Source organism: Bos grunniens, chromosome 20 (genome assembly GCF_055505025.1).
Source record: "Bos grunniens cultivar Pamir isolate PY7600 chromosome 20, Bosgru_T2T1.0, whole genome shotgun sequence".
Classification (NCBI taxonomy): Eukaryota; Metazoa; Chordata; class Mammalia; order Artiodactyla; family Bovidae; genus Bos; species Bos grunniens.
In genome coordinates, this window is record NC_141184.1 from 30,563,414 (window position 1) to 30,585,117 (window position 21,704).

At 35.9% G+C, this 21,704-nt stretch overlaps 1 protein-coding gene across 5 annotated transcripts in view; it reads right to left on the minus strand.

Moving 5' to 3' along the window:
* Positions 1 to 21,704, minus strand: part of ZFR (zinc finger RNA binding protein) — an 83,632-nt gene that overhangs the window by 25,759 nt on the left and 36,169 nt on the right. For all 5 annotated transcript variants that reach the window (XR_015148634.1, XR_015148633.1, XM_086361313.1 and 2 more), the window contains 9 exons: positions 19,017 to 19,264; positions 15,356 to 15,547; positions 14,550 to 14,841; positions 10,690 to 10,883; positions 8,896 to 9,015; positions 7,666 to 7,811; positions 3,894 to 4,056; positions 2,608 to 2,813; positions 1,767 to 1,917 (listed from right to left, as the gene is read on the minus strand). Coding sequence is in view for 3 of the 5 variants with exons in the window: in XM_086361313.1 (XP_086217439.1) it covers positions 1,767 to 1,917; positions 2,608 to 2,813; positions 3,894 to 4,056; positions 7,666 to 7,811; positions 8,896 to 9,015; positions 10,690 to 10,883; positions 14,550 to 14,841; positions 15,356 to 15,547; positions 19,017 to 19,264 (1,712 nt within the window). In the remaining 2 variants the exon portion in view is untranslated. The remainder of the gene's footprint in view (positions 1 to 1,766; positions 1,918 to 2,607; positions 2,814 to 3,893; positions 4,057 to 7,665; positions 7,812 to 8,895; positions 9,016 to 10,689; positions 10,884 to 14,549; positions 14,842 to 15,355; positions 15,548 to 19,016; positions 19,265 to 21,704) is intronic.

Genomic DNA, 21,704 nt, shown 5'->3' on the forward strand with positions numbered 1-21,704 from the left:
ACGTGACTTAGCGACTGAACAGCAACAACAATCTAGGTTCAAATCCCAGCTCTGCTACTTTACTAATGATGTGAAGCTGGGCAAATATTTAACTCCCCTATACCTGTTTTTATAAAATGGTAACAGTAAAATTTATCTAACCTGTAAGACTGTAGGAAGAATGAATGAATGAACTACACAAAAAATTGAAAACAGTGCCTGGCACACAGTATCATATAGACGTTAACTATGATAGTGATGATGATAATTCTCTCTCTCCTGCTTATCCACTGTACAAGTACAGATTGATCTGGAAACTGTATTTTGTTTTTGGGCTTCCCTGATGGCTCAGATGGTAAAGAATGTGCTGTAAAGCATTAGCTTAACTACTGATCGTTCAGTTAGAATATAACATTTTCTCCTTCGTAGTTTTACAAAACACAATTTAAGATTTTTTTTTTTTGCAAATTACATACTTTTTTCAAAGTCCTCAAGCTTCTTTTCCTCCCTTTCACTGCCCTAGCAGCCTCAAGGAAAGGTAACAAGTAGACACATAATGACAATTCTCCTGGCTCCTATGCTTAAAAAGACTCATCCACAATTTTAAAAAATCTCACATCTGGAACAATGGTAATATAAAGCAAACAACAATAAGTGCCAGAGTCATCAGAGCTCAAGTTTAATAGCATGCTTCACTATCCATTTTGGTATCAGCTGGTCTGCTGTGGTCAGGTACTATTTATTCTAACATTACCGTAGAACACATGCTGCTGCTGCTGTTAAGTTGCTTCAGTCGTGTCTGACTCTGTACGACCCCATAGACGGCAGCCCACCAGGCTCCCCCATCCCTGGGATTTTCCAAGCAAGAACACTGGAGTGGGTTGCCATTTCCTTCTCCAATGCATGAAAGTGAAAAGTGAAAGTGAAGTCGCTCAGGCATGTCTGACTCTTCGCGACCCCATGGACTGCAGCCTACCAGGCTCCTCCGTCCATGGGATTTTCCAGGCAAGAGTACTGGAGTGGGGTGCCATTGCCTTCTCCACTACCAATGAAATGCCAATTCTTGAATTTCAAATACCTAAATAAGTTTTATACATCAAATTATTCAAGGAACCTTTGTTTTAAATTCCAGTCTGTGATTCTGACAAGATACTGTAATAAAAATTTTTTTAATTCAAACTTAAAAACAAGTTTTGTTTTTGTAGGACCAAAAAGGGATATTCTATTAATTGAATTTGCCACAACTTCCTGTATAAAGACAGCAACAAGTCATTGCTACCATTATAACATGTACAAAATGGAACGTAATCATAATAAAGCTGGGAAAATTCAAATCAGAAAGTCTCTATTTTAGTTACTATATTTTATTAAAAACATGTATTCAACTAAATAGGCAAGAAGTTCATGAATTCTAAAATTTTAAGCTTACTATACATACATGGGCTTTGTTTAAAAAAAAAAAAAAAAAAAATCAAAAAATGAAAATTTTCCCCGAACTGTCTTCTCTCTTATGATTCAAATCTTGAAAAAAGAATAGGAAGAGGACATGTGCTGCAGTTTTACATTTTAAAATAAATTAGCAAGATGGCTTCATGTTGAAGAGAAGCACTATAAAACCTAAAAAAAGAAAGCAGAAAACTGTGCTACCAATTTGTACAATCAAGCAATTTGGAAAGTCAAGCCAAAACTTTAAAGGCTGGCTTAGGTTTAAGCTGAAGCACAGTTAGTCCTGCCAAAAACTTCTGAACTAGACAAGGGGTAAAAATGAACATTTCCATAATACTTACAGCAAGCTGCTTGGGTAGGTTTTCTGCAATACGGCTTAATAATGTCTTTGAAGGTTTCTCTGAGCACAGCAAAACAAGGTTGACATTTCTATCTCCTCGGAGAAGTAATCCTTTCGCCAATACTCCCACTCGCAAAACTCCTTTTAAAGCTCTGTGGTGAAATCAAGTTATATTATGACATTTCCCTTCTTAACCACAACCATGATAATCTCTCAACACACAGTAGTAAATGAAATAATTTTTACATCATTAAAATTTGCATCAATTACAGTATAAGAACATTTAATATTTTTAGAAATACCCTTTATTTAGATAAGAAATATGAAAAAATTAATAAATCAAGAGATAAGTTCTCAGGAACAACTGAAAAGCAAAGGCCATTCATGCTTTTCTGTCTCATAAATTAGAATAACAAAAGTCATGTTTAATATACACAGATATAAAGATGTTGCTAAAGTTTGAGCTTATTCATGCTTATGGGTCAATGTGTTAAAGATAAAATAAGCTGTTAAAAGAAAGAATGAACATGCAACAGATGCAACAAATGAATAAACACTGAATAGCTGAAAGCAATTGAAAAACTACAATGGCTGCTTTGAAAACAGACTTGAAATAGTTTTATATAAGTTTAAATACAATGAATAAATTACAAGGTTAGAGATTGTATGAAATTATTTTTCGTTTCAGCAGAAAGCAGCTGAATACATTTAAAATCTAATACAAGCATAACATATGTAGACTAACACCAGAGAATTTTTAGTCCTTGTAACTTTTATTTCAAGTATAAGTCTACATAAGGAAAACAAAACTATACAAAAGTAAAAAAACTCTGTAAACACACCTGTCTTTACCTCCCTCTTTCTTATCATCTCCCTCTTTGCTCTTGCTCTTCTCGTGTTCAGACAAGCTGTCTGAAACAAGTTTTAAAGCACGTTCAGTGATTGAAACAATTTTCTGAACCGCCTGTAATTCCTCTTCAGTTGGATAAATGGTAGCATGCTTTGTCATTACATAACGGTCATCAGATGAGTCAGGACGACGTAAGGGCTGGAGATGGGGGAAAAAAAGATAACTCCGTTAAAAAAATGTTTTCCAAGCAAAAGTAAACTATTATTTTTCAACTACACATACGCTTGTTGCATTTTTCAATAAGAAAGCCAGTTACACTGAATGTCCATTTAAAGCTATCTTCCCTTTTTTTTTCCCATTTTGGTAAAAACAAAAATGTCAACTGTAGAAAGGTACAGTATCGAAAGCGAGTATTTAAGTATGTATGTTATGCACTCAAAACAAGTTATAATACGTACCATTTAAAATTATGAAAATATATTTTATACAACTTTAAAACCAGTTCTCAAATGTTTTGCTTTTAACAAAACAGATTTTACAAACGCTTATTCTATGGAAAGACAAATGAGAAAGAATAGGTTAAAGAGCAGGAATTTAGACTGTTTCCTTCTAAGTGTTCTCTGGAAAACCAGAACAAAGAAAAAAAATAATCTTATCTTCTGTAGTCTGAACTTATATGAAATGCTCCTCATAAGCCAGGTGTCTTTTATCTAGCTTCTACAGAACGCAGACTCTCAAGATGCACCTCTTTTCTACAGTTCTCCTAATACATCCACTGCGTGTTATCTCCAACCATTTACCTACCCCTTATGTGTTAGTTGCTCAGTTGTGTCCAACTCTGTGACCCCGTGGATTCTACCTACCCTTATCGCGCACTTAAATTTAGAAATAGTGGTAGGTTTTGAAGGCTAAAGATTTGAAAAAAGGACTCTAAACCATACATAATGGGAAGACAGAAATAATTCTGAAGCCAAAGCAACAGCCTTCAAAATTAGTTGTTCTTGATAATCTAAAGAACAAAAGTAAAAAAAACTCTTAAGATCTGCTTCCTTAGTTTATACTGAAAATAAGAAAGATTCATGGAAATTCTACAATGTCCTTATACATAAGGACACGAGTTGAGAAAGTATAATAAAAGGAGAGAAAATTCTAAATCAGATGAAAAACATTGAGATTTGGATATTATTAAGTCTAAAAATTAGCTCTTCAAACTGTTATTTTCTAATGCTAAACCAGTCTTACACTTTCACTGTCTATGTAAACAAAGTGGACACTCACTGCAGGCCCCTGTGGCTGAGGAGGCATGCCTGGTCGGACTCCCAGAAGGCCTAGTGGGCCCGGGGGACCATGAGGATAGCCTCCATCAGGCATTCGGCGGCGATCATCCCAATGATGCTGTTCTTCCTCCATTCTTCTCCAGTACATGTCCTCTTCGTAACGTCTGAAACATAAAGAATGATACTGTAAGCCACTTCGAAAAATATACCCCCAGAATTTACATCAATAATTATATAGAAAGCAATAAAAAATCCCAATCAGTCTAGCTAACACCTTTCTTTCCCCCTCTGTATCGGATTACATTTGCTTTCATCAATTAGTGAATGAAAGTGAATCCCAGTGAACAGATGAGAAAACAAAGATAAAAGCAAAACAAAATTTCACAGTCTGAAGACAGAGTTGAAAAAACAAGCACGAGAAACCTCACAGTTCATTCCAACTTCTCCCTCTTTACAGTAGAGACTGTAAACTTAAACGCCTACCTCATGTGGCCCGACTAATAGTGTGTGTGTGAAAGACCCAAAGGATACATTCAGTAATTTTCCTCATGTCTTCAAAGAAATGTGCTATTTTTTTTGTGAGAGAACTTCTTAAGACAACCTTTAATCTCCTCATCTGATACAGAGAGAGACAAAGACATTTTTCTACAATGAGGAAAAATAACAGGGATAAACGGCAAGTCACATCCCATCTCACTTTTGGGGACATGCTAAGGATGATGGGAAGTATGGTAAAGAAGGAAAGCACATGCTCTGGCTAGACAAGAGGGCCACACAGCTATTAATTACTGTCACAAGGGAATACCAGATGGTTATCCTAAGGTCAACCAGGACTTTTGTGAAATCTCATGGTCTTTAAATGCTGATTCATGTTGGTGTCCAAAAAATACTATGGGCACCAAATAAAACACCCACGGGCTGAACTTGGTGGGCAGTTAGCATGTAGCCTGTTTTAATGGTCAATATTTTTGGAATCTAATTTTTCACCACATGACTCTCCCCCTCTCAGTTCTATCTTTGCCTTCAGCTTCAAACTAGGATACTAATAATTCCCCAGGCAGTCGTGTCTTTATAGCAAATTTTTGTTAACAATAAATTTTTACTAGACAAATTCATTTAATACAAAATGTAAGAAAGAAGTATGCTTCTCAAGTAGTACTGTAGAAACCATCAATTTCTTCAGGTCAGGAATAAGCAGTGCTTTCTGGGTCATCCAATTTAGGACAGATAGAATCATACTTCTAATTTTATTCAGGTCATGAGAGAAAATGAATAACAACAGCTTGAAGGCTCTGGAAAACCATGTTCATTCTAGTTTTGAATATTCTATTATTACTAATGATGTTTAGCTTACATAAGGGCATATTTAAATACTGATTCTTTACCAATTCATACTGGGTAAACATAGTATACTATAGTGCCTAACACACTATATGCTACTTCCTGGCATACAGTAAGTCCTTAATAAATATTTGATATAGCAGTAAAAGAGAAAATAACTGCATAATCTAAGTATAGAGAAAAATTGCCAGTGCATTACAAAGACAGAAATTTCATAAGAACAAAGTTAAATTTAAATACATAAAAAATAAAAATTGATACATAAACAACAGTAAAGATTAAAGACAACATGTTAATGGGTTAATAGCTATAAGAAGTGTCTGTACAAATCTGTTAACAGGTAAGTTAACAAATGAATAGGCAATTCACCACAAAAGAAATTTAAGTGATTAAGCATGAAATAAAAATTTAATTTGCCAGCAATACAAACTTGAAATAAAACTGGCTTTCATGTTTCTATTTTTCACAGGCAGATATTTTAATAAATTATAGGAGCATCCCTCAAAGTGTGGCCTGGGTAGTCTAGGTAGTCCTTGAGACACCTTCAGGGGGATTCATAATATCAACTGCTACTGCTGCTAAGTCGCTTCAGTTGTGCCCGACTCTGTGTGACCCCATAGACGGCAGCCCACCAGGCTCCACCGTCCCTGGGATTCTCCAGGCAAGAACACTGGAGTGGGTTGCCATTTCTTTCTCCATCATAATATCAAAGTTACTCTCAAAATAATATTTGCCTTCTCTATTCTCTTTCTCCTATGAGTCTACAGTGGAGTTATCCAGAGGCAAAACGTGTTATCACAACCTGTTGAGTACAGAAGCAGAAAGAGAATCAGGCTGCCTTAAGCTAGACATTAAAGAGATCTGCAAAAATGTAAAACAATGTCATTTTTATGGAGGAAAAACAATTATTTATAGTTAGCATATTATATTTACCATTATTATATTAATAAATACACCTGATTTAATATAATTATTAATATTTAACTACATTTAAACAAATACAAAGTTATATAAAAATAAGTTCATAAATACTAAAACTTCTCAGTTTTCATTTCTAATACAATGTTGACAGCCTATAACCTACATACACAAGAACTCTTCAGAATCTTCAATAACTATTGAGTTATTACAATACTGTAAAATAATCAGCCTCCAATTAAAATAAATAAATTTATATTAAAAAATAATTATTGAGTTATAAAAGATCCTGAGACCAAAAGGTTTGAGGATCACTAAGTTAAACTATCTAGCACAGGCAAAAGTACAGGTATCTGTCAAACATTTTTGCTTCTGGGATTTGATTAGTGTCAACTGATAGTGATTTATGCAATAATATTGCCTCAAGGTTGGTCAATGTAATAATAACAATAGGGAAATACTATTAAAAAAACTCTAAATACCTAAAAATATATGCAACAGGTTATAAAGAAAATACTACATCTTCACAAAAAAGTATTACATACCCATGGAAAATAATTTTAGCTTTTTAAACAAATTGGTATGTAAAGGAAAAAGTGTTACAAAAACTTGTACACAAACACTTATGGCAGCAGTATTCATAACCCAAAAGTGGAAATAACACAAATGTCCATCAATTGATAAACAAATAAAATATGACACATTTATGAAATATTATGCATGCATAAAAAATAAAGTACTGATATATGCAATAACATGCATGAACCTTGAAAACATCATGCTAAGTGAAAAGTAGCCAGACACAAAAGTCAATGTTTTATGATTCCATTTATATGAAATCTCCAGTACAGGCAATCTAATAAGATGTTTATTAGTGGTTGCCCAGGAGTAGAGGGAGGAGCTGGTGGGGAAATAGATATTGATTGCTAAATGGGTTTGTGGTTTCTTTTGTGGGTCATAAAAATGTTATAAAATTGACTGTGCTGGTAACTGCACAACTCTGTGAATAAAACCAACGAATTGTGCCACTTAAAGATATGTCAGTTTTATATCAATAAAACTAAACATTTTTGTATCTATTGAACATATTTTCTCATTTACCCTTTCCTGTAGCCTCTAAAGTTTTTAAAACAAACTCCACACATTATTAATGTCTAGAATCTACTCAATCTTATATTTAGGATATTTTTTATCATGTAACCAAATGCTCTATTTTGCTTATTTTAAATTGAGGCATTTATTTATGATATTAAACTATTTATGTATTTAAATATATAAAAGATATTATTTCCAAAATAAGTCCTAATACCAAGGACATGGTCAAATATCAGAATAGCCAGTAACTTAACTTTAATGCATTTCTTTCCTAGACCTAGTTGTCTCCCTCACAAGTGAAAACTAAAAATATTTCAAATAAATTGGATTGCTCTGAATGGGACTCACATACTCAGAACAGCTAAGTTTCTTAGAAAGTCTAAACCACCTATGATGGTACTAAAAGTTAAAAATACTACCTCATTTCCATTCTCCAGCGTTCTTCCTCTTCTCTTCTTCGCCAGTACTCCTCTTTCTGCATTTGCTTTCTCATTTTCTCTTCTTGAATCTTTCTTGCTCTAATACTGGGCTTTACTTCTACTTGCAAATCTGGATTTACTTTTTTCTGTTAACATAGATAAGATGTCTGAAAAACCAGCAATCCTTCCAACAATCTACACATATCTTAAATCATACAATCCCATATATTCTTTCATCAGAGGCTTTTATTTGCAAATTATAAGAGTAAATGTAGTAAAATAAGTTGAATCAGAGAAAAACTCAAAATACATTCATAAACATTCTTTCTTCCTTCCCATCCCCAAAATTCTTTGTTCTTCTAGTATGCAAAAAGTACTTAATTTAGTGTTAACCAATAAAAGAAATCCTTAGGAGACTGATGGGTATTTAGTATTCCTTTGTTTGTTTGTATATAAATGTTTCTAGATATCTGAGTGTGGGGTTAAAAACTTTTTTTCATATAGAAGTATTACTGCCCCTTAACAAATTATTTTTAATCTCCACCACTTCTGTGTTTAGAAAACATGAATCTAGTGCATAAGTCCAATCTAATTAAAAACTTTAAATACAGTATTTAGATTTAACTTATTACTTGGAAGTGTTTTCAATGAAGAATTCCTCATCTCAAAATTCACTTTAATGCAAATTCTGCCAAGATAAAGGAAACTGGAGACCTGACATTTCTTTCAAACACTTCCTTTGAAGCAACTATTTTTACATGATTACTTGATCCAAGTAATGTCAGTTTTATTTTGCCACTAGAAATAATGAAAAATGACTACACTGCTTCTTCTTAAGTATAACAAAAGTGATAGGTACTCAGTTGTGTCCAATTCTGTGACCCCAAGGACTGTAGCCCATAAGGCTCCTCTGTCCATGGAATTCTTTGGCAAGAACAATGGAGTAGGCTGCCATGCCCTTCTCCAGGAAATCTTTCAGACCCAGGGATCGGACTTGGGTCTCCTGCATTGTAGGCAGATTCTTTACCATCTGAGGCACCAGGGAAAGCCCTAAGTATAACTAATCAATAAAAACTAAACATCTGACTCTCTAAGTGAGACATGACATGCCAATCTTAGAGTGGGAGTTCATGGACTTAGGGAGTTATATTTAGATGCTTTATTTTTGCATCTAGAATGTTCCAAGCTATATAAAAAGAGAAAGAGAAAAATAGCTGAAATTTTCCTCACTTTATATTGAAGTCTGTGTCTTCGTCCTTTTAAATGCATCTCCTTAGCATTGGGATCATTAAAGCTGCACTCGCATAATTTGCAATGGAATCTAATCACTTTTCCTTCATCATTTCGTACCTTGATGTCAGGGGAAAAAAAAAAGTCAAGAAATCACAACAGGAATGTCACAGGTGAAGATTTCAATTATAAACCCATCTCATGAGTTGTAAATAACTTTCAGAATTTGAAGTTAGAAAAGGGGGAAGGAGCAATGTCTATACTTTTTAAAGAGGATAATCTACAGAAATGAACAGGGTTAGAATTTTTAACTGTACAATGCAAGATGTGTTACTATGTATTTGGCTCTTATAGTTAAACTTCCTCTATATGTAAACATTTAGATTTTAATGCAATAGACACCTTCAATTATTGAAAAAATATTTATTGAATACCTGCTCCTGCCAGGTACTGTTCTTGGAAATGGAGCTAAAGATGATTAAAGGCATTATTCTCATTTATTTCTACAAAGCCCAAGACTTTATACATGTACAACTTTATTGAAAACCAATGTCGATTTTTTTCTAACTGCACAACCAGTTAGGAAGACAAGTAGACTAGAATGCTATTAAAAGCTATTAAAACTTCAGCAAGTTTTAAAGATTGGTTCTAAACACAATTCTCTGAAGTTAAGATTACCTAACCAGTATTACTGGTGATTAAGTATTCTGGCCAGATGTTCTGGCTGTACTTTTTTTTGAGACAACCAAGTCTTAATAACAGCTAAAGGTTTATTATTTATTTAGAAGTTTATTAACCTTTGAATGTCTTTTTTTTTTTGCCTGGCAAAAAAAATCCTGGCATTGTGGAATCTTAGTTCCCTGACCAGGGATGAAACCCAAGCCCAATGAAGTGGAAGCAAGGAGCCCTAACCACTGGACTGCCAGGAAATTCCCAAGACCTGTAACTTTAAATTAAAACTGCATGCGAATGACTTATAAACTACACAGCCCAGTTTTCCATCTGGTAAACAAAGAATTCAAGAAGTAATTTTTCTTGATGGAAAAGGATGAAGGAACAAATAAATATTTGCCAAAAATCCACAATATGCTAGGCACTGTGCTTAGGTACTTTATTTGATCTAAGCTTCACATCTTCACTGGGAGATACCCAAATTTTACAGATGTAGACACGGAAATTTAGAGAACTTGTTCTGTTCAACTGTTCTATAATACAGCAAAAGCAGAATAGGGCTACACCACTGTATGTTTGTCTTTCCACTAACAGCAAATATCTATCAAGTCCCTTCTGATACTTCCTTATCCTCCATTTACTAAGTTATTTTGTAAAACAGGAATAGTTTTCTAATCAGCTTGAGAAATCAAATAAATAGTCATCTGTTAAATCAGCAATCTAAATTTTACACACAAAACCGTTCAGAAAGAAGTATTTGCTTTCTTTGTCATTTCTGCTGTTCACATTTTTTTTTTAACTTTTTATGTTCAGCACAGTAGAAGGGTTATGTTAAAAGAAGGCCTGCCAAATGAACAGAAAGTTACTTTACATACTACAGTGATGGTGTCAGCAGGGAAAGAGAAAAGTTAACAAAAAAATTGTGATGTCACTTAGGCAAGCTCAAAGGGTAGGCTTAAAAAAAAACAACACAAAACCTTCAACAAGGATCCCTTCAATATCCCTTTATAAGTAATCTAAACCTAAAATATAATTAAATTTTACATGTAAAGCACACTTGTGACAAAGTGACACACATCTTTCCTATCTAATCTCACAACAGGAGTATTCTCAAATCAATACCTCCTCCACATAATCATGGCCCACTGGCTGCACGTCGCTCTGCAAAGCAGCAAGAGACGCAGGTGTGACTGGTTCTGACACTGTGTCTGGCTTTACTTCTGGAATTGGTACAGAAGTGACAGGGGTGTTTTTAACACATTCAGTTCCTTTTAAGTCTTCTGTTTTACTTCCTGTTGACTGCAGCTTATTACCACCTAGAACATAAAAGAATTACAGTAATTTTAATATTCTTCTTGTATAATGTATGAACTGATACTAGATCTCTAGATCAAGTTCTGATCTTTCCTACCAACAAACTCCTGCTTGACATACAATAGATGAGAATTTTGAAGAACCATAGAAACCATTTGGTTTTTTTATGCTATTAATGAAATACATGTCTCAATCTCCCCATTCTTTCTCTCATAATATTCAGTGGTCCTCTCTGTCCTCACCATGGCTCTTATAACATCAAGTACCTAAAAAGTAAAGAGCAAGTACCTGAAATAGTAGTGTCTAAGCCTAAATCACTGCAGATGGTGATTGCAGCCATGAAATTAAAAGACGCTTACTCCTTGAAAGGAAAAGTTATGACCAACCTAGACAGCATATTAAAAAGCAGAGATGTTACTTTGCCAACAAAGGTCTATCTAGTCAAGGCTATCGTTTTTCCAGTGGTCATGTATGGATGTAAGAGTTGGACTGTGAAGAAAGCTGAGTGTCAAAGAATTGACGCTTTTGAACCATTGTGCTGGAGAAGACTCTTCAGAGTCCCTTGGACTGCAAAGAGGTCCAACCCGTCCATCCTAAAGGAGATCAGTCCTGGGTGATGCTGAAGCTGAAACACCAGTATTTTGGCCACCTCATGTGAAGAATTGACTCACTGGAAAAGACCCTGATGCTGGGAAGGATTGGAGGCAAGAGGAGAAGGGGACGACAGAGGATGAGATGGCTAGATGGCATCACTGACTCAATGGACATGAGTTTGAGTGAACTCCAGGAGTTGGTGATGGACAGGGAGGCCTGGCGTGCTGCGATTCATGGGGTTGCAGAGTCAGACACGACTGAGCGACTGAACTGAAGCCTAAATCATGCTTAAATATCCCTTTGCCACGGAACTGGGCACCATCCTAAGTTCTAGTAACATAATAATACAGTGTGGTTGTCTTTGAGGTGTCAATAATTTAAGGTCAGGTATGGATGTGAGAGTTGGACTATAAAGAAAGCTGAGCACCAAAGAATTGATGCTTTTGAACTGTGGTGTTGGAGAAGACTCTTGAGACTCCCTTGGACTGCAAGGAGATCCAACCAGTCCATCCTAAAGGAGTTCAGTCCTGGGTGTTCATGGAAGGACTGATGTTGAAGCTGAAACTCCAATACTTTGGCCACCTGATGAGAAGAGTTGACTCATTTGAAAAGACCCTGATGCTGGGAAAGATTGAGGGCAGGAGGAAAAGGGGACGACGGAGGATAAGATGGTTGGAGGGCATCACTAACTCAATGGACATGGGTTTGGGTGGACTCTGGGAGTTGGTGATGGACAGGGAGGCCTGGCGTGCTGCAGTTCATGGGGTCGCAGAGTCGGACATGACTGAGCGACTGAACTGACTGACACATTATTATAGTACAATGTGTTAACAGAGTATTTTGGGAATGTAAATGAAAGGAGCCACTACCCTTTAACCTGATCCAGTTAGGAATAGCTTCAGCAAGTATGACACCAGGGCTGGGCTTAAGAGTGCTAAGTATGAACTGGTCAGGCAGAAAAAAAGAGAACCATATCTAAACAGAAAGAACAGTATGCACACGTAAAATACAAAAACATGGAGTTAAAAAGATTATGGTAACAGAACTGAAAGAGACAATGTGTACCTCAATGTTCATTGCAGCACTGTTTACAATAGCTAGGACATGGAAGCAACCTAGATGTCCACTGGCAGACGAATGGATAAGAAAGCTGTAGTATATATACACAATGGAGTATTACTCAGCTATTAAAAAGAAAACATTTGAATCCGTTCTAATGACATGGATGAAATTGGAGCCTATTATGCAGAGTGAAGTACGTCAGAAAGAAAAACACCAATACAGCATATTAACGCATATATATGGAATTTAGAAAGATGGTAACGATGCCCCTATATGCAAGAGAGCAAAAGAGACACAGATATAAAGATCAGACTTTTGGACTCTGTGGGAGAAAGTGAGGGTGGGACGATTTGCGAGAACAGCATTGAAACAAGTATATTACCATATGTGAAACAGATCACCAGTCCAAGTTTGATGCATGAAACAGGGCACTCAAAGCTGGTACACTGGGACAACCCTGAGGGAAGGAATGGGATGGGGAGGAAGGTGGGAGGGGGAATTCAGGATGGGGGACACATGTACACCCATGGTTGATTCATGTCAATGTATGGCAAAAATCACCACAATATTGTAAAGTAATTAGCCTCCAATTAAAATAAACAAATAAAAATAATAAAAAAGACAGTGGTAAATTAAAAAAAGAGTTGGTAATTCAATAGGACTTATCACCAAGGTACAGGGCTTCCCTGGTGGCTCAGATGGTGAAGAATCTGCCTGCAATGAGGAGGCCTGGGTTCAATCCCTGGGTTGGGAAGATCCACTGGAGGAGGGAATGGCAACCCTCTCCAGTATTCTTGCCTGGAGAATCCCACGGACAGAGGAGCCTGGCAGGCTACAGTCCATGAGGTCACAAAGAGTCTGACACAACTAAGTGACTTAAGCACAGTACTGAGGTAGAGGTAATGATAACCGAGGTAGAGGTTAATTTGTGAAAGGACTTGAATGACATCATTAAGGAATACAGACATTTTTCTTATATGCAAGGGGAAGGCCACAGAAATTTTTTAAATGGGAAAGTAACACAATTTGATAAATATTTTTTAATAAAATAAAAGTGTTACAGAAACTGGATGCAGTAAGAGACAAAGCACTGAAGAAGCTTTGAAGGCCTAAAAACAAAGCAGAGGCTATGAAGAGAAAAAGACACGTTTTGGAGAATATTGTGACAGAACCAAACGATTAGAAACAACTGGAAGAGGCAACAAGTAAGAAAAAATGTCAGTGGACTTTTTCATGTGAAAAAGCAGCAGTTTTATGAGATTATTCACAGTACTCTTGTGATGAGATAAAATGTTAGAAATAGACATTAACAGGCATCAACAGAACCATACAGATAATGACCAGGAAATACCTAAAATATGGTTCTAGAACTCAGGTGGGCGTTCTGAATTTGCCCAAACGATTTTAAAGTTACTGCATACACAGTGGAACAGATAAGACCACTCATGAATACTAAGTGAGTGAGATGAGAGTCAGAATCAGAATCTTAGCAACACTACCAGCTAATGAACATGAGAGCCAGAGAACCAATAAAGAGATCTGAGGAAGGAGTCAGTGGACCCAAAATAGAGAGATAGAGACATAACTAAAGCTTTAAGGTATAGCAGTCAACTGTTTCAAGTGTTAGAGAGGTCAACAGGATGAAACATAAAACTGGCCATTCAATGTGGCAAGTAGGTTTTTGGTGATTTCAGAAAAGGGTAGAGTTGAAATACTATAAGAGATTGAGGACTGGATAGGAAGTAGAGAAAGTAAGAATTAGGTTAACAGCCTGAGGAATAGTAAAATAACTACATATATATATATATATATTTTTTTTTTACATATTTATTTTTAAGTCTATGGCTGAAGAAAACGGAACTAAAAAAATTTCAAGAAAAAAAATACAGATATGTAATTAAATAAGGTCCCAGAAAAGAAGACAACTGTGTAAGTAGAATAGCTAGTCCTGGAGTGGAGGAAAAATACCACTTGAACAGAGTTAGAAGGAACACAAAATCTTCAGTACTTGCCAACAAAGTTTATTTTGGGTGTAGATGTTTTCTTGGCAGCCATATTTGCAGGCACTGCTGATACTTTAGTGTTGGCTGTGCTATTAAGAGACGAGTTTCCTGTAGTTGTAAGACCTTTCACTGAAGAAGTTGCAATTGATGAAGTATTCACAGTACAATTGCTTGCTGCAATGCTTGAAGGAGAGGCAGTTGGCTTTGAAGCAGATACAGCTGTTGAAGAAGTAGCTTGGCTAACAACGTTTGGTTCTGTTGAAGGAATGGGTTTACCAAGTTTTGTGTGTAATTTAACCACCTACAAAATAAAAGCGTATTTATCTGTCAGAAAACTCAAGAGAATGTAGATTTTTTTTTTAAAAGTTTGCCTAAAAGACCCTATAAAATGAAAATCTTAACCATATTTTTCTTTGTTGTATTTTTTTCTCTTATACATTTTTAAATAAAAACTCATTACTTTCAAAACAATCTGTGTGAAACAGATTCAGATACATATTACATCTATCACTTGGTGAGCAAATGACATGCATACCAACCTATACTTAAGCATAACAGAAGGCAGAAAACAACTACATGATTCAATTTCAGTTGGTGGGAGAAAAACGACCGAGTTCAATTTTAAGACGGGTCACCAGTCTTTCCTTCCTTAAGCAATGACTATTTGACGTCACCTTTATACATACATTAGGCATGTAATACCCTCAAAAATTTTCAAATTTTGAAACCTCCTTTACTTTACCCCCAACCCCCACCAAAAATGGAAAAGAAAAGAGAGTTAAGACATAAGGATGTGTGGGGAAAAAAACACCTACTTTCTGATGCTTAGCACCACGAATGTGGGCAGCATATGCATCTGCTCCTGTACAAGACACATCACAGAGCTCACAACGTAGCTGATTTTGAGTCCCACGAGTAGAGCTGTTGCTGCTGCTGGTATTCTGTGAGGCTTTCAATGCGGCTTCTTTTTTTTTATGTTTCTGCCCTTCTAAATGTTCTTTATAAGTCTGTCTCAAACAAAAAGAATAATTTTGCTTCACTACTTTTCTATCTACATTATTTGCAATGATTCATTCCAATCTCTAATACTCATTACAATCTCAGCACTACACCATTTTAAAAGCAACGGAACCAGGAGCATGTGGCTTCCCTACATACAGGATGTATTTGTGGTTCTCTGTACCCTGGTGGCTCAGAGGTTAAAGCATCTGCCTGCAATGCAGGAGACCTGGGTTCTATCCCTGGGTCGGGAAGATCCCCTGGAGAAGGAAATGGCAACCCACTCCAGTGTTCTTGCCTGGAGCATCCCATGGATGGAGGAGCCTGGTGGGCTACAGTCCATGGGGTCGCAAAGAGTTGGACACAACTGAGCAAATAGTCTCTCTTGTACCTTGTTTACCAAGAACACACTTACCTAACACTTTAATTAACAAAGGACTTTCACACATAGCCAAAATATCAATATAAGTTAACTGCTCTCAGTTTGAAAGAATTTGAATCTTTTAGTGCTTATGTATAATGTTTGGTAGAGACTAATAAGAGGGATCATTCCAAAAGAAATTATTTAATTACAGGATTATGAGGAGGGAGGAAAAATGTATCTGCCACATGAGAAGAAAAAACAATGTTACTACATGGTAACAAGACTCTTTATAAACAGGTATGATTTTACTTATAAAACTGGCTTAGAAGTCAGTTGGATCTGAGAAAATTCAAGAATGCATTTTCACAATTTGTGTTAGAATCCATTCCACCCTGAACAAAAGTATATTAACTGCCAGAATTGTATCCCTTTTGAAGGAAAAATAATAATATTGTAATACTAGCCACCAAAATAGTGCAAGTATATATTAAAAATTGTCTTCAATGTCAGTGACTGAGGAAGGCAGTTTTATAAAAATGCAAGGAGGTCAATAAGGACCTTGAGTGGGGCCAGTTTATTATTTCCTATTTTAAAAAAATTTATACACACATATGATGAGCATAAAATTGCATAGATAGCATAGAATCTCAGAGCTGAATGGGACTCTAGAGGTCACCTAAAATGATTTTCTAAGTTTGAAACAAGAAAATCCTTTCTCAAAATGAAATCTTATGCACAAGTAAGGAAAGTAAGGAAAGTTACTGTTTTTCAAACAAAAGAGGAAGACCTAAGACCTAGCCATCTGATTCTCTTCTCACCATCTGCAGCAGTCTAAAGTGGCTTCGTGAAGCAGTGTGAACCTCAATTATTTAGGGACAAGTGCCTATTACAGAAGTGAGGAAACAAAAGCCCAGACAATTGACTTAGTCTCCAACTTGCCCAAGACCACAAATTAAGTCACAGACACAGGACTGTTGGGAAGCGCAGTGCAAAATAGCCATGTAGGAGAAGGTTCTTGGGAAAATGGCGGAGGGCCAGAAGTACCCCAGCTTTGTGTGCTGCTGGCTGAAAAACATCTCCTGCCTTTAGCTATGCTCAGCACCAAGATTTAATAATAAACATTAAAGATGTTGCTTGAGAAAACGGGTTATGGGCTAAACACATGGGTCACTTAGAACACGCTGCCCTTGAAATATTGTTTACTGATTATGTCTTAACCCCATACGTGCTCTGCTGGCCGTATACTCTAAGCTCTTTGTTCCTGCTTCTATAAAAAGGCTTAACTGCAGAAATAAACTTGTCAGTCTTTGCAAGAGACTGTCCAAGTGTCATTCTTTCAGGTTCATCGTTTCCAAGTCCCAGGGAGAAAATCCCCACACAGGATTGAAACAATGGCCTCTCATACTGGAACCAATTTAGTCTCCTTTCTTATATCTACACTAGTCTCTAACTCACCATCTCATTCATACAGTATTTTTCTCCATAGGTTCATTAACCCCTTATGGCACTGCCTCTGACTTAACAAAGGTACTCTTGGCCTGTTTTCTTGTGTAACCATCCAGCTCCCCCAAATCAATGGTCAGCCTTGCATATATATGCTGATTCTAAATGCTATTAACTTATCACCCTAAAGCTATGTGCTAACCTTTTATATGTTACCACATAGTCAAGTCTCTTAACATTTGTAATTGCCACCACATCATCATTCACCCTAAATAGTCATTACTGAGTAGGATACACTCCTCAATACTAAAGCCAATATTCTTGTTCCCTTTCATGTTTAGTGCTGGGTTGCTGCAAACATTCCCCATGTCTCCTCTCCCCCAAGCATGTTATCACAATGAAACTGTTTTCTACCAAACTTAAAATAGGAAAAAAAAAGGTCTTATCTTAACAGCCACATATATTAAACTAGTCTCTAATTTGGTATAACTCAGAGAATGCTGACAATTGAAAATAACTCCCAAATTCTATACCGAAAAGCAGACAGAACTATACCGAAAAGCAGACAGAACTGATCTAGTAAATTTAAAAGAATGTACACAGGTTGGGAAAGGGTGATATATGATGTAACTGGAAGAAACCACTGAAGACTCAAAATCTGATCTTTTCAAATACTATGCCTTTTGTGCCAAAATGCTTACCAAATTTTTAGATAAACACTAGACACTCTTAAAGAAAGTATTAACAAATAAAGTTGGGAAGGGAGTTGAACTCACTAGACTTCATAAACAGATTCTTCCCTAAATCACTTATTTCATGTTTAGCAACAGCAAGAAAATAACAAAAAACAACAACAAAAAAAAACAGAATAAAGGAATAAAGGTTCTGCATGCTTCTTTAGCTGATATTTTTGAAAAAGACACTTTCCTACAGCTTTCTTATTCCCAAAGTCCCTACAGCCTCATGGAGGAAATAAGTATATAGAAACAAGTAACATTCTATAAAGCATATACAAAAGTCAGTCTCATGAAAAATGTTATCCTAAAATTATAGATTATTAAAATAGCTTAAGGATTTTTAATACTAGAGAAAGGCAACTTCTGCTCTTTATATCTGACAAAGTCTTCTCTTCTCATCTCATCATGTCAGTGTATAAAACTTAACTATCTCTATGGTCATCCTTTTTCAACTACAAAATTCTACTCATACACTCAATATGGACCTTGAAGAACTAAGAAAATCAATATCCAATTGTCTTAAGTTCAAGAATTTTGCATAAAAGGCTTAAAAAATAAGTCATAAATGCCAAAAAAGAAATAAAAATACAATCTTACTCCCAAATCCCAACTAATCTGAATATAAAACTTTTAAGCTAAATTAAAAATTTTATTTAAAGAGAAATATCCTTCCTAAAGAAAAGCTCAATTTTTCCACTTTTTAATAACATTCATAATTATTTTTACTGTATTTTTCTTAGAATTCTTGTATGTCAATACAAAAACCTTTAAAAAAAAATGGCCATTTGATGAAATATGTACATGTTAACTAAAAGCTAGCAGGAAAGAAAAACATAAACTTTCTTTGTAGGCATAAGAATTATAATAATCAATCATACTTAACTATCAAGGACAACCACTGAAGATTTACAGTGAAGCATACAACATACACACCTGTGGTCCAGCACAGCTGATCTTACAGACATCACAATAGTGAATCTGGGGTGGTTTGGGAGGCTGTTTTGGTTTCAGTTGTTTATTTTGGAATGGTGCTTTTTTAGTAAAGGTGGTCCCTGTCCAGGCAGCTGTTGCAGCAGCCGCCGCCGCCGCTGCCGCTGCCTGCTTCTGTTGCTGCTGCTGCTGTTGGTAGTAGGAGGATGCAGCTGAATACACTGCTGCTTCATAACCTGAATAAGATGTACCTTACAAATAAAATCAAACAAAGATTATGTTACATACCTGTAAAAGGCCAAGATGGATGATGGGAATTTAATCCCAATAAATTCTGCTTAAAAAGATAGGTTTACATGTGCGTATTTACGAATAAATTGTATCTCACAAAACCTAAGAAAAATGTTACTTATCCTTCTTTTAATGTAAGTCAACCAACCAAGTATTTACACAATACATGCCAGGTGTTAGGATAAGATTTGGTCACTGCTTTCAAGAAGGCTTATAGTACTGCTGGAAGGCTGTGATAGAATATCTGATAAACTTACGTGGTTATGGAACTGTTATACAGTATTTTCCCCAAGCAGAATTCCCCTGAATACAATTAAGAAAGTGCTGGGTTTGAGGAAAAGTCTGAAGTAGAATACAGAAAGGAAAAAAAACAAAGTCATGAAAGTAAGACTATACGTGCTTGGTGGTTTAGAGGATAAAAGATATGAAAGAGGAAATTACACAAAGATGACACCAAGATTTTGAATCCCAGTGACTGACTGAAGGGGTTGTACAGTCAATAAAAGTAAGGAGCTGATAGAAACTGGTTTGGAGAGGTAAGGTGACTAAAGCTTGGCCAAAGTCTGCAATATGGAATTGTAGTTCTAATGAGTATCAGGACAACAAAAGACAAGATTTGAAATAAAGAACCAAAGACATTGGTTCTCATCTTCCAAAAGGTGAAAAAGCACTGAATTTTCTGGTTAAATGTATCAATTCTATCCTTCCATTGTTCAAAGTCTTTGATGAATAAGCACATTAAGCTAGCTACATATATAATATTTACAAGCTGTTTGTGTGCAGGGATTTATAGATTTAAAAATCTATAAAAGCTTTACATGTGACAAAGTTGCTGATTTTATTTATAACCCTGTGTTAAAACTGGAAAACTTACTGTTTCTTAAACTAAGATCCCTGGAAATCTGTTGGATTCCCTAATTGTCATCCTTTCCCCTGAAGAGGAAATGAGTAGGTCAAAAGTTAAGGCTCAAGAGAGATTCCTAGTTGCTATGACAGCATAGAAGAACTACTTAAACTGAACTTTTTGATATTTCAAATGCAAACTGCTATACTGAGAAGTAAAGATTTATGACCCACTCACTTTAATATATTTTACACAGGGAAGAAAACACGAATTGGAAAGGTGAAGGTTAAGATGCATGGGAAATCAGAATCATAAGAGTCTGAAATTTTTATTAATAGAAAATTTCCAAATGACTAGTTGTGTGCAGGAACTGTAAACATGCTACTTAAAATGCAGCTTCATGAATTATGTATCAAGAAAATAAAAAGGTGAATAAGATCAGCAGCATCCTACAATACTGGATGATCAGAACTTCTAGGCTCTGGGTTTTTTTCTGGCCATGCTGCGTGGCTTGCAGGATCTTAGTTCTCTGATTGGGGACTGAACCTGGGCCTATAACAATGAAGTGGTCAGGTACTAATCACTGGACTATCAGGGAATTCCCTAGGTTTTTTGAAAGCTGAGAATCCATACTATAAGAGGCAGTGTTCCAGACACAGTGATATCTCAGAGCAGAACTACAGGTACGTAATACTATACGTACTTTATAGATGAGAAAACTGAGGCTGTGGCTCAGATCATGAACTCCTTATTGTCAAAATTCAGACTTAAATTGAAGAAAGTGAGGAAAACTAGACCACTCACTAATGTCACTAGACCATTTAGGTATGACCTAAATCAAATCCCTTATGACTATACAGTATAAGTGAGAAATAGATTTAAGGGACTAGATCTGATAGAGTGCCTGATGAACTATGGATGGAGGTTCATGACATTGTACAGGAGACAGGAATCAAGACTATCCCCAAGAAAAAGAAATGCAAAAAAAGCAAAATGGCTGTCTGAGGCCTTACAAATAGCTGTGAAAAGAAGAGAAGCAAAAAGCAAAGGAGAAAAGAAAAGATATACTCATTTGAACATAGAGTTCCAAAGATTAGCAAGGAGAGATAAGAAAGCCTGCCTCAGTGATCCGTGCAAAGAAATAGAGGAAAACAATAGAATGGGAAAGACTAGAGATCTCTTCAAGAAAATCAGAGATACCAAGGGAACATTTCATGTAAAGATGGCTCAATGAAGGACAGAAATGGTATGGACCTAACAGAAGCAGAAGATATTAAGAAGAGGTGGCAAGAATACACAGAAGAACTGTACAAAAAAGATCTTCACGACTCATAATCATGATGGTGTGATCACTCACACTCACCTAGAGCCAGACATCCTAGAATGTGAAGTCAAGTGGGCCTTAGAAAGCATCACTATGAACAAAGCTAGTGGAACTGATGAATTCCAGTTGAGCTATTTCAAATCCTAAAAGATGATGCTGTGAAAGTGCTGCACTCAATATGTCAGCAAATTTGGAAAACTCAGCAGTGGCCACAGGACTGGAAAAGGTCAGT